Raw genomic sequence first — 19059 nt, 5'->3', positions numbered from 1 at the left:
AATCCGAATCCACCCCAGTTAAGTGCCGTCCTGGGGGGATTCCGCGGGGGGCAGGGTGGCAGAAGGCTGTTCCGCCACAGATTCCGGGGGGTCAGATTCTAAAGAATCCAGCCTCACTGGAATCCATGGTGGAATTCTCTACCATCCCTAATTAGGACGCATTTTTCCACCTTCTCCTAGAAGCTGTGTTCTGCATATGCTACACAGGGGCGATTCAGGCTGATGCTAAAGAATCTTCCCCTCCCCACTGGCAACCCAGAAACTTGTGCAATCTTTGCAAAGAGGCTGAGGCCTGTCTTCCGCTGTGCAGGAGTTCAAGTCCAAGTGTTCACTGCGAACTCATGGTCTAGCTAACTCAATCTTATACGTATCTACTCAGAAGTAAGTCTCATGGAGTTTATGGGGCTTACTCTCAGGTAAGTGGGTGTAGGATTGCTGTTTTGGAATCACAAAACAACAGTTCTGTAAGAAAGGATCCCAGGTTTATATGGGTGGGGGGAAAATCAATGCAAAGGAGCTGAAAAACAGATACCCGAATAGATGTAATTTTTTTTTTTATTTTAAAGTTGGGATATACATTGAATACCAGTATATTTAAGCTAAATATTAATACAACAAAATCATTCCATGACATTTACAAATCAGTTTCTGTCAGTTATCCAGTGGTGGTGGTGGGGGGGCACTCTGTCCCTCCCCCCGAAATCCTCCCTGGCCGGCATTTTTGTCCCTTCACTGAGCCGTGATAGGCTACATAAATATTTACGTAGCCTATCACAGCAAAAGCAGGGACGCAAATGGCTGCTGCAACGCCATTTGCGTCCCTGACTTTTGCCGTGATAGGCTATGTAAGTATTTACGTAACTACTTCCTCATCCCATTCAACCGAGATGAGTATGCAGCATGCAAGGTCTGTGCCACATGGAACTGCATAAATATTTACGTAGCCTATCATGGCCATTTGCGGAGCACCGGATGGCCGACACCAGGTAGGCTCTATTCTGGGCCCATTTCGCGGGGTGGCAGGGGGGTTTGCTTCGTTCCGCCATGGATTCCGGGGGGCCGAATTCACTGGAATTCCGGCTCCCTGGAATCTCTGGCGGAATACTCCAACATCCCTTACTCTAGCAGTGGACTTGTTCGGAAACACCACCTGGTTTATGATATAAAAGTCAGATGCCAGCTCCCTGTTCTCATCCAAATAAGTGCCATCCATGGAACTATTGCAAAGCTGGAAATTTCTCAGGAAAGAGTGAAGCTAGAATGACATGGAAAGAAAAAAGAAAAAAGTGCGTACGCAAATGGCGGCACCCATGGGCCGCCGCCATTTGCGTTCCTTATTTTGGCACGTCTAGTGTACATAAAGATGGGTGCCGCCATTTGCGTACGCGCTTTTTTTTTCCCAAAGTCACCCATGATAGGCTATGTAAAGATTTACGTAGCCTATCACGGCTGACTTTGAAAATCTAGCCATGATAGGCTACGTAAAACGTAACGTAGATAGGGATGGCGGAGAATTTCTCCCCGAAACTTCGGGGGGCCGAGCGCCAACGTGTTCGGGCCCCCGAAAAAGTTTCGGGGAGAAATTCTCCGCAACCCCCCCGCAACCCCCCCAGGACGGGACTTACCTTTGGCGAATGTCCCTCCCGGCGGCGGGTCCGGCCGGCGGTTCATCGGGTCTTCGTCAGGGGCGGGGGCGGCAGCCGATCTTTTGACCGGCTGCCACCACCGCCATTGCAATCAAAGAAAAAAAAAAGAAAAACGCCCCCGTGATAGGCTACGTGATGATTAACGTAGCCTATCACGGCTAGATTTGCAAAGTCAGCCATGATAGGCTACGTAAATCGTCACTTAGCCTATCACGGGTGACTTAAAAAAAAAAAAAGCACGTACGGATAATGGCGGCCCCCATAGGGAGCCATCATTCACGTTCCTTATTTGGTCGCTGCAGTCTACGTAAAGATTACGTAGACTACGGCGAAAATAAGGGCAACGCTATTTGCGTTGCCCTTATTTTCAACGTAGTTTACGTAAAGATTTACGAAGACTACAGCGACCAAATAAGGAACACGAATGGCGGCTCCCTATGGGGGCCACCATTTGCGTACGTGTTGTTTTTTTTTTAAAGTCACCCGTGATAGGCTACGTGGCGATTTACGTAGCCTATCACGGCTGACCTTGCAGATCTAGCCATGATAGGCTACGTTAATCGTGACGTAGCCTATCACGGGGGCGTTTTTTTTTTTTTAAATGTTTAGTTCGCGGCCGGGCGAGGCGAGGTGCCTCCTCCCCAGCCTGAATTTCGGCCGGGCGAGGCGGGAAGCCTCCCCCCCGGCCTGAATTTCGGCCGGGCGAGGCGGGAAGCCTCCCCCCCTAGGCTGAACTTCGCGGGGGGAGCAACGAAGCGCCTCCCCCCCACCACGAGAAATCTTCGAGGACAGGTAAGGGACTTTCGTCCACCCCTATACGTAGCCTATCACGTATTTTTTTTTTTAATTTACTTTTTTTATTCCATGGCCAGGGAGACGGGGCGCTCCCCCCAGCCTGAATTTCAGCGGCGAGGGATGGGGCGCCTCCCCCCCAGCCTGAATTTCAGCCGGGTGGGGCGGGGTGCCTCCCCCTGCCGCCAAGAACTTCGGGGTGAGAACCGAAGCGCCTCCCCCCCACCGCGAAGCAAGCTGCGGGACCAGGTAAGGCACTTTCGTCCATCCTTACCTGGGAGACACTGAGGAGAATTTCTCCTTCTGCTGGAGAAATTCGGTGAAATTGTCTCCCAAATTTCAAAGCCTACAAGTAAGGTGGAGAATTGCAAGAGGCAGGTGAGGAGGAGAGGCACAGGCGAGCTCGTTCTCGTTCTCTGCTCTTTATTGTGAAGAGTCTAATGAAGGCCTGTCTTGCTCCTTTTGTCTTACGTTCTAGTTCCCTGGCCCATCCCTGCAAGCAGTTTGGAGAGCAAAGGGTAGGGAGGAAAGGCCAGGGGCCCGAAGAGGTGTTTGCTTTCCCCTCTCAGTTCTCCTAGCAAATAGGACGCACTGTTGCAACTTCTCCTGGAAGTTGTGTTCTGCATATGCTACACAGCGGCCATTTGGGCTTATGCTAAAGAATCTCCCGCTCCCCACTGGCAACCCCGACTCCTCTGCAAACTTGGCCAGGAGGATGAGGCCTGTCTCCTGCTGTGCAGGAGCTCAGCAGGAGCTCAGCTCGAAGCGTTCTCTGAGAACCCATGCTCTAGCTAACTCCATCTTATGCATCTCCACTCAGAAGTAAGTCTCACAGAGTTTATGGGTGTAGGATTGCAGTTTTGGAGTCACAAGACAACGGTTTTGTAAGGAAGGAGCCCAGGTTTTCATAGGAATGGGGGAGAATTTCTCCCTGAAACTTCGGGGGGGGCGAGCGCCAACGCATTTGGTCCTCCGAAGGTTGTTCGGGGAGAACTTCTCCACCCCCCCACCCCCCGCTCCCCCCGGAATGGGACTTACTTTTCACGAATGTCCCTCCCGGTGGCGGGTCCCGGCGGCAGTTTGGCAGGTCTTCGTCAGGGGCGGGGGCGGCAGCCAGTCTTTCGACTGGCTGCCACCGCCGCCATTACAAGCAAAGTAAAAAGACAACAACACCCCCCCGTGATAGGCTATGTAACGATTAACGTAGCCTATCATGGCTAGGTTTGCAAAGTCAGCTGTGATAGGCTACGTGAATCGTCATGTAGCCTATCACAGGTGACTTAAAAAAAAAAAGCGCGTATGGCTAATGGCGGCCCCCATAGGGAGCCGCCATTCGCGTTCCTTATTTGGTCCCTGTAGTCTAAGTAAAGATTTACATAGACTATGGAGAAAATAAGGACAACGCAAATAGCGTAGCCTATCATGGCTGACTTTGGAAATCTAGCCGTGATAGGCTATGGTAATCGTTACGTAGCCTATCACGGGTTTGTTTGGTTTTTTTTTTAACTTTTTATTTCGCAGCCGGGTGAGGCGAGGCGCCTCCTCCCCGGCCTGAATTTCAGCCGGGCAAGGCGGGAAGCCTCCCACCCCAGCCTGAACTTCGGGGGGAGCAGCGAAGTGCCTCCCACCCACCACGAAGCAAGCTGCGAGACCAGGTAAGTGACTTTCGTGCACCCCTAGGTTTTCATGGGTAGGGGGCAGTATCAGTGCAGAGAGAGATGATATAACTCGCTCAATAGATTTAAAGTTATTTTATTTTAAAGATGGGGATATACATTAAATACCAGTATATTTTAGTTAAATATTAATAAAATAAAATCTTTTCATAACATTCACAAATGAGTTTCTTTCAGTTATCCAGTGGCTTTGCAATCCTGGAGTAAGCCCTGTTGAATGCAGTGTTACTGTTACTTCGAAAGAAAGACGTGTTGGATTGCACTCTTATTTCTTGAACATTAATTTCGACAGTAAGCGGAAGAGCCAAATGCAACCTGCTTTGTCGGCCACAATTCTTGGTACATGATTGGGATGTTCCAAAGTCTGTAGTACCAAACTGAAGTTATAATAGCAGTAGGAACAGTCAGTCTGTGCGATAACGTCTGTTAGCATCGGTTTATGCAGGACAGGAAAGCGTTACGGGAGCCATTTCAGACTTTTGGGGCAATGATTCAGGCAGAGTGTGGTGGCTCTTTGAGCTTCTGATTTAGGGTGCCATGGGAGGACAACAAATTGTTATTTATTTATTTATTATTTTACTTTTACTCCCAAGAAGAATTGCTTGTGGAATGTTCTCTCTCAGATGCCAAAACAATTTAGCCACCCAGGGGCCTAAGGAAGGGGGCACCATTTGCTCTTCTGCCTCAAGGAGAAACATGTCATGGCTTATGGATAATTTTGAGAGGGATCCCCAGTAGTCAAGCCTTACCAATAACAGCAGAATCCTAAACATGTCCACTCAGAAGTAAATCCTACTGAGTTCCGTGTGGATGAGGCTCCGCTCTTCCTACAATAGCCTTCTGGTGGCTGAATTGAGGTCACTGAAACCCTTCCTCCCAGAAAAAAATCACCTAGGTTAAATGTTCCCTACCCAGCCTTTGTAAAGAGGTGACAAGGAATGATCCCCTCACTTCATCTCCTTTTAGCTAAGGTTTCTATCTTAATCGCCAACCAGAGGAATATTTTATCCTTTGTTAGACTTTGTGTTTTTCACTTGCATTACGTGCTCTGATCAACTGTGGTTGATGCTTCGTGTATCACGCTTAATGACATCACCAGGGCCCACCCCCTGTGCCATCAGCAGGGGCCGCGTCCCTCTGACATCACCAGGGGCCCATCCCTAAGTCTCAGGTTTGGGCCCTGAAATCTCAGGGCCTGGGATGTTCCAGAGCTGGCAGCCCTAGTCCTAGAATAACGCTTCAATGGAGGCATTCTGGGAAATGGCAGCTCCCAGTCATGGAACCCGCTGATTCAGAGTTTTGTTGATATCTGCTGTTCCGTGTTCCACTGCTGCCAGAAGGGCTCGTCAGTCCCCTCCACCAACACTGGGGAGCATCCAAGAGAGGGCACTTTCCCAAGGGAACATTCAAAACTGGAACCGACCATGTTTGCCAAGAAGGAATAGAAAAAGACAGAAGCATAAAAGTCATCTGAAAATGCTGAAAGGCAGGAAGGCAAGAGGTTTAATGCATCCATTTACAAATCAGGAATGCATCACCTCAGCAACAACAATGGCCTGCAAGTAAGAAAGAACTCACCCCTGGCTGAAGTCAAAAGATCTGTATTAGGATGTTCATCGATTCATGTCTTTACCTTAGCTGCTATCTCTTGATTTGTGAAGGGACACGTACCAACCAATTAGAGGGATACTAAAACCCTGCTTCCTCTCACTTCCATTCTAGATGAGAAAAAAAGAGATCTCATGAAAGTGGGAATAAACTGCAAATAAAACCTGTTATTTTCTCTCTGTACAATCCAAACAAGGGCTTGTGCTGCATGAGGGTGACGAGGAGGGGGAGAAATTATCTAAGTATTCTGTCAAGATTCATTCTGTATATTACACATTAGAAAGACATAAGGTGATGTAGCTCAGCAAAGCTGACAAGTGATGAAATAAAGAGACTTCCCAAAAGCATAGCTGAGAACTTGTGGAAACATAATAAATAAGTGTTTATTTATTAAAATAGATAAACCGCCACCATTTACAGTCTTGTCGGTTTTTCTTGTTTTTTGTTTAACAAGACGTGATAGGCTACGTAAAGATTTATGTATCCTATCATGGCTGGGGAAAAAAAAAGACGCGTACACAAATGGTGGCGGCTACAGCTGCTGCCATTTGCGTTCCTTATTTTTGGCCGTCTTAGTCTACGTAAATATTTATGTAGACTAAGACGGTGAAAATAAGGGGAACGCAAATAGCGTAGCGGGCACTATTTGCATCCCTTTTTGATTCGCCGTTTTAGCCTACGTAAATATTTACGTAGGCTAAAACGGCGAATCAAAAAGGGATGCAAATAGCGCCCACTACGCTATTTGCATTCCTTATTTTTGTCCGTCTTAGTCTACGTAAATATTTAGGTAGACTAAAACGGCGAAAATAAGGGGAACTCAAATAGCGTAGCGGGCGCTATTTGCGTCCCTTTTTGATTCGCCGTTTTAGCCTATGTAAATATTTACGTAATATTTAAATATTTATGTAGACTAAGACGGCGAAATAAAGGGGAATGCAAATAGCATAGTGGGCGCTATTTGCGTCCCTTCTTGATTCGCCGTTTTAGCTTAAGTAAATATTTACGTAGGCTAAAACGGCAAATCAAAAAGGGACGCAAATAGCTCCCACTACGCTATTTGTGTTCCCCTATTTTCTCCGTTTTAGTCTATGTAAATATTTACGTAGACTAAGATGGACAAAAATAAGGAACGCAAATGGCGGCGGCCATAGCCTCCGCTGTAAGTATGTGGGGGGGTTTGGGTTTTTTTTTACCCAGGGCCCTCTGCAGCCTGAAATTTGGCTGTGGACAGCTCTGGCCAGGACCTGGCCGGTGCTCCATGGAGCTGCCGCGGAGCACAGCCAGCCGTGGAGGATTCCAAGGAGAGGAACGGATCGCTTCCCCCCCATCAAGGATTCCGGGGGGAGGGACGGAACGCCTCCCCCCCCACCATCAACATAATCCACGGAAAGGTAAGTGACTTTCGTACATCCCTAATCACCATACTGTACTGAAGGAGTGTACTTCAATCATACACAGGCTTTTGGTTTCATCATTAGATGCTCTTTCTTATTTAGATCTGGCCGCAATACAAGAACATAGCATTTGGGGATGAAGATGCAACCCAGTAATCCCAAACTGGAGGCCAAGATGGAGAAGACCTGCACAGCCACCATGTATTTCCCTTTGGTGCTCAGGTAGGTGGGCACAAAGGACACCCAAACACTGCAAAACACCAACATGCTGAAGGTGATTGACTTGGCTTCATTGAATGCCCCAGGCAGCTTCCTGGCTAGGAAAGCCACCATGAAACAGATAGTAGCCAAAAAGCCCATGTAGCCAAGACTGATATAAAACATGATAACAGACCCTTCATTACACTGCAGGATAATCTGCCCAGTCTGTGAGTGCATATCAGAATCTGGGAATGGGGGAGAGATTCCCAGCCAGAGAATGCAGATGCCCACTTGAACACTGCAGCAAAAAATTACAATGGAGTCTGCCACATTTTTCCCCAGCCATTTCCTCATCCTTTTTCCTGGCTTGGTGGCTAGAAATGCCATCACCACCATGATAGTTTTGGCCAACAAAGAAGAGACGGCGACTGAGAAGATGATGCTGAAGGAGGTTTGTCGGAGAAGACAGGTCACCTTCTGGGGCTGACCAATGAATAGGAAGGAGGACAAGAAGGAGAGCAGGAGGGAGATGAGGAGCATGTAGGTGAGGTCACGGTTGTTGGCTTTGACCACTGGAGTTTCTCGATATTTAATGAAGATTCCTAAAAGTAGACCAGTGGTCAGGGACAATACAAGGGAAAAGAGAGCTAGGATAATCCCCAAGGTTCCTTTGTAGGTGAGGAAATTGATAAGTTTAGGAAGACATTGATTTTGGTCTTCATTTGGATGCTGATCATCTGGACACTTGTTGCAATGGTCTGCATCTGAAAAAAAGAGAGTAGTTGTACTTTCACTAAATCAGCCTCATCCAAAGGATAGTGCCCTGAACATGTTTTTGACTATAATTCCTAGCATTCCTGAGCATTGGCCATGCTTGCTGGGGATTCTGGAAATTGAAGTCCCAAACATCTGGATATCTACTTTCTTCCCATCCCTGCTCGAAATGATATGTTAGAGGGCGAAAGCATAGATGCCAGAAGAGGAAGCTGATACAAGGATAGGGAAGAGACCATAAACTAACCGCAGGAATTAGGGATGAAAAGTAGGCCAGATTTCAGAATTCCATGCCACAATATGGTGGCCTATAGCTTTCAAGAATGTTTAGATACATTCATGGAGATTTGGTCTATCAGTATCTTGCAGTCATTATGGCTATATGTTTCTTCCCCATCCCTTTTTCTTTGCATGTCCCATTTTTTTCAATTGCAAGCCTGTGATTCACTGTAAGCTTCTCAGGCAGCTGTGTGTGTGTGCGCGCGTGCACGCTGATGAGCAGTATAAAAATACTTTAATAAATAATAAATAAAAATATACATTGTACAGATACAGAGGCAGTCTGCCTCCACATACCAGCTGCTGTTAATAACAACAAGAGATGACTGTAGCATTCATGTCCTTCTTATGAGATTCAGGGAACAGGAGGCTGGACTAGATGGTCCACTGATGTCAACCAAAAGGGCTCTCCTCATGTTCAGTAGCCAGAAAATATTTTGCATGGAGAAGATGTGACGTTCCTTCCATTGCATCACCACCCCAAAAGGATCACAGAAAGAAGGGCCAGGGAATACCATTGCCTGAGATGTTGGATTCTTTACGCTTTTTTTAAAAAAAGCGCGTACGCAAATGGCGGCCCCCATAGGGAGCCGCCATTCACGTTCCTTATTTGGTCGCTGTAGTCTATGTAAATCTTTACGTAGACTACAGCGACCAAATAAGGAACGGAAATGGCGGCTCCCTATGGGGGCCGCCATTATCCGTACGCGCTTTTTTTCCTTTTTTTTTAAAGTCACCCATGATAGGCTACGGGACGATTTACGTAGCCTATCACGGCTGACTTTGCAAATCTAGCCGTGATAGGCTACGTTAATCGTCACGTAGCCTATCACGGGGGTGTTTTTTTTTCTTTTATTGGAATGGCGGCAGCGGCAGCCGGTCAAAAGACCGGCTGCCGCTCCCGCCCCGCACGAACACCTGCCGAACCGCCGGCTGGACCCGCTGCCGGGAGGGACATTCGGCGAAGGTAAGTCCCGTCCCGGGGGGGGGGTGCGGGGTGCGGGGGGGTGCGGAGGATTTCTCCCCGAAACTTGTTCGGGGGGCCGAACACGTTGGCTCTCAGCCCCCCGAAGTTTCGGGGAGAAATTCTCCGCCATCCCTAGCTAGGTGTGCTTAAAAGCAGCCCTGGCAGTTAAGCCAATTATGGTCACTCCTGGACAGAGATAGCTTGACCACACTGTTCTGTAGTTTGGTAACCACAAAACTGGATCACTGCAATGTACTTAATGTGCACTTAAGGTTTGTTTGGAAGCAGCAGCTGCAAAAACAAAATCTGCCAGGGCTGAACTGGAAAACTCCATCACCACTTCACTCCTCAAATGGAATTCCCATGCATCCCTATCCTGAGCTCTTACCACACCACTCAGTTGCTGTGCTTATCAGGATATACTGTGGGAAATAAACTGTCCTTAACAGTGTCTTTAAATATCGGCGATCCATCCCTCCCCACGGAATCCTCTTCGGCTGCCTCCGTGTCAGGGTGGACATTGAGCCCATAGAATCCCAGAGTACTTCTGATTCTGAGGAAGAGGAGCCGCTCCTGAGAGAAGCGCGCTCATCTTTCCCAGGGCCAACAGCTGACAGAGATTCCTCCCACTGGCATTCCTAGCTTAGATGGCAGTCCTGGAGTGACGGAGCACGGGAAGCAGACTTGCTGGACGCACGACACCGACGCAGGGAGCGGCGCCAAATGGAGTGCGCAGAAAGGAGACGTAGTGCCCGGTTGGTGCGCAAACGACGGTTGCGCCCAGAGGATCAAAGGGAAAAGGGGAGGGACTCTCCCTAGCCCATAAGTTCAGGGTCTGCCAGTGATTCCCTTTCAAATGGGGACCAACTGTTCCATCTTAGGGCATAGGTACTCTGCTACTCATATCTAGTTGCTAACAATAGAGTTGTTAAGTTGTAAAAGAGGAATAAAGCTTTGAAAAGAATCCCTTTGTCTGTGTCTGGACTTGGCTACTGGATTAGACTGAGAGAGGCCTCCAAGGAGCCCTTGACACTCCACTCCACGGCGATTCCACAGAGGTGGCCGCCAGCTCCGTACTGCCAGCAACACGGCCAGCGCCATTGCCGTGCCGTATCGCTAGGTTAAGGGCTGAGTCCGGATGCAAGTGGTGTCCACTGCACTATTTGCAGCCGTAAAGCTCTTAGATTAAACTAAACGCAGCCATGAATGGCTTAATACCTTTAGTGAATTGGTATTATCAATTTCCCACATCATGGGAAAAACCACAGATGAAAATTAGTGGATGCCATTTGCGGCCGTAAAGTCCTTAGTGGAAGCTAAATGCAGCCATTTCCAGCTGCATTTAGCTTAATCTAAGAGCTTTACGGCCACAAATGGCATAGTGGATGCTATTTGCGTACAGACTCAGCCCTTAACCTACCTATACAGCACAGCAATGGTGGCCGTATCGCTGGCGATATGGAACCGGCAGGCAGTTCCGTGGAGTGGCCGCAGGGAGGACCGGCTCCGGAGGATTCCAAAGGGAGGCAGAGGTGAGTGGTGGCATTCCGCCATGGACTCTGGAGGCTGGATTCCTTTGAATCCGGCCTCACTGGGGTCTGCGGTGGATTTCTCCACCATCCCTAGACACAATAGCACACTAGGGGAGCACGAATAGCAGCTTTGCCCCCTCTAATCCATTACTTCAAATTATTTCTTTCAAGTCCCTTTGTGAAATTAGTTAGTGAACATTAATATTTAACTATACACAAAGCCAGAAAAGAACTGGTGCCTCAAAGACCTCATCCTAAAACATATCAGTGTGTCTGTGTCCCACTGAGAGAGATCAGCTCTTTGCTCTGTATTCTCTTACCTTCCTGAGTGGAGATGGTGCCTTCCGCACATGGGACACAGGCATAGCAGCAGATGGGCTCTCCTTCCTGAATCACCTTGGCAAATCCAGGCTGACAATTTTCAGCACATCTAGAAAAAGGCACGGTCTATCCATGAAGATAAGAAACATCCAGGAAAAGGAGTTAGTCTGGGAGTGATATTTAAATTGGTGGAAATTAGTAGGGATGGCGGAGAATTTCTCCCCGAAACTTCGAGGGGCTGAGCGCCAACGTGTTCGGCCCCCCGAACAAGTTTTGGGGAGAAATTCTCTGCACACACCCCCCGCACCCCCCCCCGAGACGGGACTTACCTTTGCCGAATGTCCCTCCCGGCAGCGGGTCTGGCCGGCGGTTCAGTGTGTGTTCGTCCGGGGTGGGAGCGGCAGCCGGTCTTTCGACCGGCTGCTGCCCCCGCCATTCCAATAAAAGAAAAAAAAAACACGCCCCTGTGATAGGCTACGTGACGATTAAAGTAGCCTATCATGGCTAGATCTGCAAAGTCAGCCGTGATAGGCTACGTTAATCATCACGTAGCCTATCACGGGTGACTTAAAAAAAAAAAAAAAAGCGCATACGGACAATGGCGGCCCCCATAGGGAGCCGCCATTCGCGTTCCTTATTTGGTCGCTGTAGTCTACGTAAAGATTTACGTAGACTACGGCGAAAATAAGGGCAACGCTATTTTGTGGGGGTACAGCTGGTGGAAGTGTCTCAGCAGCAACGGAGCATGCACATAGCTCCCAGCTGCATTGGGGTCTCCTCCACCCCCAGCGCCGGAGGGGGGGTGGGGAGGAGGCAGGAAACATGGAGGAATGGGAGGAGGGAAATCCCCGCCCCCGGCGCCAGCTATCTATCTGAAGGCAGGTCTGGATGAGGTCCTCCAAAGTAGGTGGGCTGGGCGTGCGAACTCATCTAAGATCTTGTCGTTCAAACCATCCAAAAACTGAGCCACTATCCCGGCCCCTCGAGCCGACTATCTATCTGAAGGCAGGTCTGGATGAGGTCCTCCAAAGTAGGCGGGCTGGGCGTGCACGCCAACTCATCTAAGATCTTGTCGTTCAAACCATCCAAAAACTGAGCCACTGGCGCGGCATCATTCCACTGTAAATCCTGCATCAGCAAGCGAAAAGTTGTCGCGTAGCTGGAAACTGAGTCCCTGCCCTACTGGAGGCGGCGAATCTCCCAAGAAGCCATCTGCGTGCGCAGGGGGTCACCAAAAAAACATGCCATGGCTGTCATGAAACCTTGATAGTCCCCGAGCAGGGGGTCATTAGCGAGCAGGAGCCCCGAAGCCCATTTAGCTGCCATGCCTGACAGTAGGATAATGATGAAACCCACACGAACCTGTTCCGTCTGGAAATCCTCAGCCCTAAGACACATGTACAGCTCTGATTGGGCCCTGAAAATCTGAAAAAGTCCTTTCTCACCAGAAAACTTCTCTGGCAAAGCCACCGGGCACTTGCAGCGGGGGGGAATCGAAGGTGGAGGGGGTTGAACCACAGCCTGTATATTCTGCACGGCAGCCATCAGTTGAGCCATCTGATCACAGAGTATCTGGTTCTCTTGCACTAGAGCTTGCACCGCTGGGTCCCCGGCACCTTTCTACACCCTCCATTTGGCGCTGCTCTCTGCATCGGCGTCGCGCGTCCATCAAGTCTGCTTCCCACGCTCTGTCACTCCCAGGACTGCTATCTAAGCTAGGAATGCTGGTGGGAGGAATCTCCGTCAGCTGTTGGCTCTGGGAAAGAGGAGTGCACTCCTCTCCCAGGAGCGACTCCTCTTCAGAACTACTCTGGGATTCTATGGGCTCAGTGTCCACCCTGACAGCAACATAAAGACTGATAAATTCATGCTCACCTAAGTTTTCTGGGCACAGTTCACTTCACCATATGCAATGGACCCCCTTTCATTCCTATTTTTGGTATATATATTTTTGGACAGGTCTGGGTCCAAAAGCACCCCCGACCAACAAACATGATCCTTTAGGGGGAGTGCAATCCCCTCCAGAATAGGTTGAACATCACCTAGCCTTGCAAATGAACCACCCACTAACAGTACCTCCATCGTGTCTGGACTGAGTTTCAGTTTATTGGCCCTCAGCCAGTCTATTACTATGCCTAGGCACTGATTCAGAACAGCCACTGCCTCACCTGGGTTTGATAAGAAAGAGAGGTAGAGCTGGGTGCCATCTTCATAGTGATGGCACCTCAGCCCACACCTCTGGAAAACCTCCCCCAGTGCTTTCACATAGATGTTGAACAGCATTTTGAAAAACATAGAGCCCTGTGGAACCCCATGGCAAAATTGCCATGGCACAGAGCAATAATCTCCCAGCACCACCTTCTGGAATTGGCCATCCAAGTAGGAGTGGAACCACTGCAGTGCAGTTTCTCCAACTCCTAACCCAGGCAACCTATCCAGAAGGATACCAGAAGGTTGATGGTATTGAAAGCCACTGAGAGGTCCAGGAGAATCAACAGGGATGCACTCCCCGTGTCCCTCTCCCATCTGAGGTCATCTCAAACAACGACTAAGGCACACATATACATAAACCTACCTTCCTCTGGTTTGTGGTATGAATTCAGTCAACTTGCCTCTCTCCACAACCCTCTCTCTCTCTCTCTCTCTCTCTCTCTGTATCTCTCGCATACACACATATGTGCACACGGACACACACAAACACACACAGCCAACATATTTGCACAGGACACTCATGCCTTAAAGCAAATTTTGGGCTTGGCACCTATACAGGAGACCCAAACATTGCCATACAATGCCATACATGATGGGAGGCAGGGGGGTGGATCCCTCCACTATCCAACTTCCCGCTCTCTTTGCTACCTTCTGTGAAATTTGTGTTTTGTGATGGCCATGCTCACCAGAGCAGCCATTTTGTGAAGGAGCACTCCCCATCATGGATGCCATTTAGTGACAGCACCCACAGTTTGGAACATTTCAAATATGCCCTGAAAGAGTGAGAGGAGCACTGGCCTGGCATACTTCAGAGCAGGACTTCTGAGCCGGACTTCAAAGGTTCCGTATCATCATGCTAAACCTTTTCTATCCATAGTCACTATGTTATTTCAGTATAAATTATTGGATTTGGAAATCACATTCCTAAAGTGTTGTGTACAATAGCTAACAAACTGATAGAACTTCAGGCAGCAATCCTATGCCCACTCACCTGGGAGTAAGCCCCACTGAACTTAATGACCAAGCTTTATTGAACTCAATGGGACATACTTTGCATTAGACATGTATAGGATTGCCTGGGAAGAGATATTAAAAGGCATCAGGGTTTTTCCCACCTGGTTCAACAGCTTGGGCCAGCCAATAGCCTTCTGATCAATGGTGAACTTGATCTCTGAGGAGGCCTGTCTCTCTATACTCCCAACTTCCACTCTGGCAGTGGACTTGTTTGGAAAAATCACCCAGTTCACGATATAAAAGTCAGATGCCAGTTCCCCGTTCTCATCCAAATATGCTCCATCCACGGAACTATTGTAAAGCTGGAAGTGTCTCAGGAAAGGGTGAAGCTAGAATGACATGGGAAAAACATCCATTTGGTAAAGAGGAAATTCTGTTGAACATCTTGGCTCTCCACATGTGGACCTCTAATCTGCAGAGTTGATGAGGCTGATGAGGTCTGTTCAGGAATTATGCCTCAACATGGTATCTTAGCCTGTCTGCTGAGTTCCCAATTGCCTGGAGAGTTCTACTTACATTTACGTGGATGTGCTTACATGGGGGGGGGGGTCTCCATGAGCGATTTACTCTGAGGTGGCTGGGCTTGGATGTTGATAGGCATGTGTGATGTCCTGGCCATCCTGCAGCCACCCCCGAGTTTATCATGGAAAAAAACAGTTCTTCTGAGACTACTTTTAGTCTAATTGTTTTCCTTAATTTGGCTTAGCTGCTCTGCTGCTGTGGCATGCACCCCCATTCCACGTTTACCCTGGCATGATAGCCCTGCTCAAGGTTGCATATTTCACCTGGCCATGAATTCTCTGACCCCAGGCAAGGGGTGTTTCCCCAACGTTTTCCCCACCTTTGTCTTCCCCATGTTTCTGCCATTTCACTGCTGGCCATCAGAGTCCTGAGCTACCTCATTGCATTTACTTCACCTTCCTACCACTAAACTCTTGTGGCTGTCCCCCCAAAAGTATAGGTGTGCTCTGGGCAGCCTGTAACTTCTTCTTTTACAAAGTAAAGCATTAAAGTGAAATGGCACTTTTGTCTGCAATATCTACACCCTTTGTGTCACTATCTCACTCTTGCACTGTTGTGTGATAGTGAGATAGGGGGCATAGGAATAGCTGGAAAATGGGAGATAGAGTGATGGGGTATAGGTATTGCTGGACAAATGCATCGTAGTGACACAGTGACATTCAAAACATCTTTGTAGTTGAGGTTTGTTTCACTACTTCCTTTCAGGATGGGTGATTTCTTCCATCTCACTATGCTTATCTCACGCAATCGCTCTTTCATGGAATTGCACAATTGCGTGATAGAGCAATTGGGTGATAACAGCATTGCAAGATGGGGGTGTAGGTGCTGCTGGACAAAGGCGAGCTAGTGACAAAGTGAGATGATGCTTTTAGAGGGGAAGGGGAAAAAAGTAATTGGTGGAATTGGGCATAGCTTGAGGAAACAGGTGCCTCCTCAGAAGGAACTTCCACTGTGGTCAATGAGCCTTTTTCCATAAATATTCATGCTTTGTGTCTTTACTTTTTGCTTTGTTGAAAGGAAGTAATTAATAGGTGGGGGAAAGAGAGAGAAAGAGACTGATTTTTGGCAAGACCATTTCATGGAAGGAGACCTCCCAGGATTTTATAGAGTAGCAAAGGATCTGCAACTGTGTTTCCTTAATGTTTACTTTGTTGGTATAAGGCAGTAAGTAGTGCTAAGCTTCCATCCATCGAATTATAGGAGTATCACTGGAAGGAGAAAGGCGAGTCTGGACGGTGAGGGGGGAGAGACTCTCTTAGGGGTTGCGCAGCCCCTGCCAGTCTGATGACGTTTACTCCCATCCCCCCACCCCGCCCAGAAGTATGTTCTGTGAAGCGACTTATACTAGTGCAGTGCACTCGCTCGTGGAGCCCTGCCTGGACCGAAGTGCACAAAAGCTGACCCATGAAAAAATCTGAATAATCCTCCATTCGCTTCTCCTTCTGTTCTCGTGGATAAACCCCCCTGGTTGTGATCTCTCAGTGACAAATAGACAATCTTTACCTCCATACCCAGATTGCCATCTTCCCATTATGCAACACTGAAAACGGTGGGCGATCATCTGATACAGCCAGGGGCGATGGGTCTTTAAGGGCAGGAGAGGCAGAGCCCACCCAGGAGTCATGAAAAATGAAAAAAAGAGGAGAAAGGGAAGACCCTTTCATACAGCCCTGCTAAATCGCCTGCCGTTATTTGAAAAACAAATCTTTGAGAGGAGCTTCCTTTTGCAGTGACTCTCAGCGGTGGCCGTGGCAAGTGCAGCTGTGCCTGCCCCATGCTGAGAGCCTCCTTTCCCAGTGAGGCAGCTTCCTTTCGTCAACTGAGGATGCTCACCCACTTAGAATCATAGAATCATAGAATAGTAGGGTTGGAAGGGGCCTACAAGGCCATCGAGTCCAACCCCCTGCTCAATGCAGGAATGCAAGTCAGAGCATCCCTGACAAATGGCTGTCCAGCCTCATCTTGAATGCCTCCAGTGTGGGAGAGCCCACTACCTCCCCAGGTCATTGGTTCCATTGTCGTATTGCTCTAACAGTCAGGACATTTCTCCTGATGTTCAGCTGGAAGCTGGCTTCCTGTAACTTGTGCCCATTATTCCGTTTCCTGCACTCTGGCATGATTGAGAAGACATCCTGGCCTTCCTCTCTGTGACACCCTTTCAAGTACTTGAAGAGCACTATCATATCTCCCCTTAGTCTTCTCTTCTCAAGGCTAAACAGGCCCAGTTCTTTCAGCCTCTCTTCATAGGGCTTTGTTTCCAGTCCCCTGATCATCTCTGTTGCCCTCCTCTGAACCCTCTCCAGTTTGTCTGCATCCTTCTTAAAGTGTGGTGCCCAGAAATGGACACAGTACTTCAGATGAGGCCTAACCAGTGCTGAGTAGAGGGGAACTAGTACTTCCCGGGATTTGGAAGCTATGCTTCTATTAATGCAGCCCAAAATACCATTTGCCTTTTTTGCAGCCACTTCACCACTCATCTTCAGCTTGTGATCGACAAGAATTCCAAGATCCTTCTCGCTTGTATTGTCGTTGAGCCAAGTATCCCCCATCTTGTAACTGTGCATTTAGTTTATTTTTCCTAGGTGCAGAACTTCACATTTATCCCTATTAAATGTCATTCTGTTGTTTTCTGCCCAGTGCTCCAGTCTATGAAGACCACTTTGAATTTTGTTTCTGTCTTCCAAAGTATTAGCTATCCCGCCCAATTTTGTGTCATCTGCAAATTTGATCAGCATTCCCTGCACCTCCTCCTCCAAGTCATTAATAAAAATGTGGAAGAGCACTGGGCCCAGGACTGAGCCCTGCGGTACCCCACTCATTACCTCTCCCCAGTTTGAGAAGGTCCCATTGATAAGCACTCTTTGAGTCCGATTCTGTAGCCAACTGTGGATCCACCAGATCGTTGTTTCATCTAGCCCACTTTGAGCTAGTTTGCTCATCAGGATATCATGGGGCACTTTGTTGAAAGCTTTGCTGAAGTCGAGGTATATTATGTCTACTCCATTCCCACGGTCCACAAGGGAGGTTACTTGATCAAAAAATAAGATCAGATTCGTCTGGCAGGATTTGTTCTTAACAAATCCATGTTGGCTTTGAGTAATCATTGCATTGTTTTCAAGGTCCTTCCAGATGGATTGCTTTATCATCTACTCCAGAATTTTCCCAGGGATTGATGTCAGACTGACTGGTCTGTAGTTCCCAGGTTCCTCCTTTTTACCCTTTTTGAAGATAGGGACAACATTAGCCCTCCTCCAGTCAACTGTCACTTCACCCGTCCTCCATGATTTCTCAAAGGGAATGGACAGCGGTTCTGAGAGTTCTTCTGCCAGTTCCTTTATTACTGTAGCATGAAGTTCATCTGGTCCTGGAGATCTGAACTCATTCAAAGTAATTAGGCATTCCTGGACCATAGGCCTATCGATCTCAAGCTGCAATCCTGCCCCTTCAGCCTGTACTTCGCCATTGCCAGGGGGGTCATAGACCCTCTCTTGGGAGAAGACTGAGCCAAAGTAGCAATTGAGCACCTCTGCCTTTTCTTTGTCATCTGTTCTCATTTTGCCATCCTTATTTAATAGCTGGACAACCATTTCTTTCCTGTGTCTTTTACTATGCACCTAGCTGAAGAAAGCCTTTTTGTTGCTTTTAGCATCCCTCAATAACCTCAGCTCGTTCTCAGCTTTGGCCTTCCTCACGCCATCCCCGCAGTTCTGTGCTACCCGCCTGTAGTCTTCCCTTTTTGCTTGGCCTTCTTTCCACTTCTTATATGTGTCGTTTTTGGTTTTCAGGTCATCTCTAAGCTTTTTGTGAAGCCACATTGGCTTCTTCTGTTGTCTTCCACCTTTTCCTCTTGTTGGAATTGTTTGTAATTGTGCCTTGAGAATTTCCTTTTTTAAAAACTCCCACCCATCTTGGACTCCTTTTCTCATTAGAATCGCTTGCCATGGGACCTTACTGATCATTGTTCTGAGTTTATTGAAATCAGCTTTCCTAAAATCCAGCGTACGCGTTTGACTACACTCGGCTTTTGTTTCTCTTAGAACCAAGAATTCAAGTACATCATGGTTGCTTTCCCCAAGACTTCCTGTAAATGCTACTTTATCCACTAAGTCATCTCTGTTG

The 19059-nt window shown here is 48.1% G+C and overlaps 1 protein-coding gene across 1 annotated transcript; it reads right to left on the bottom strand.

The window, feature by feature from the left end:
• Positions 1-7173: 7173 nt before the first annotated feature.
• LOC146355528 (vomeronasal type-2 receptor 26-like) lies at positions 7174-16449 on the bottom strand. Its single transcript, XM_084829926.1, has 3 exons — positions 16444-16449; positions 11193-11319; positions 7174-8084 (listed from the first exon to the last, which is right to left on the bottom strand). The coding sequence occupies exons 1-3, from the start codon at positions 16447-16449 to the stop codon at positions 7174-7176; spliced, it is 1044 nt and encodes a 347-aa protein (XP_084686052.1).
• Between the last annotated feature and the right edge of the window lie 2610 nt (positions 16450-19059).

The sequence above is a fragment of the Heloderma suspectum genome, chromosome 2 (assembly GCF_057233095.1).
Source record: "Heloderma suspectum isolate Gila_16-S chromosome 2, 16-S_ref, whole genome shotgun sequence".
Classification (NCBI taxonomy): domain Eukaryota; kingdom Metazoa; phylum Chordata; class Lepidosauria; order Squamata; family Helodermatidae; genus Heloderma; species Heloderma suspectum.
The sequence above is the reverse complement of the archived record's forward strand: the minus strand, read 5'-3'. Positions and strand labels throughout refer to the sequence as shown.

Excerpts from the sequence above, each read along its gene's own strand:
- LOC146355528 (XM_084829926.1), bottom strand. Across the intron at positions 8,085-11,192 it reads CACCATCTCCACTCAGGAAG|ATGCAGACCATTGCAACAAG; the intron begins GTAAGAGAATAC and ends TCTTTTTTTCAG.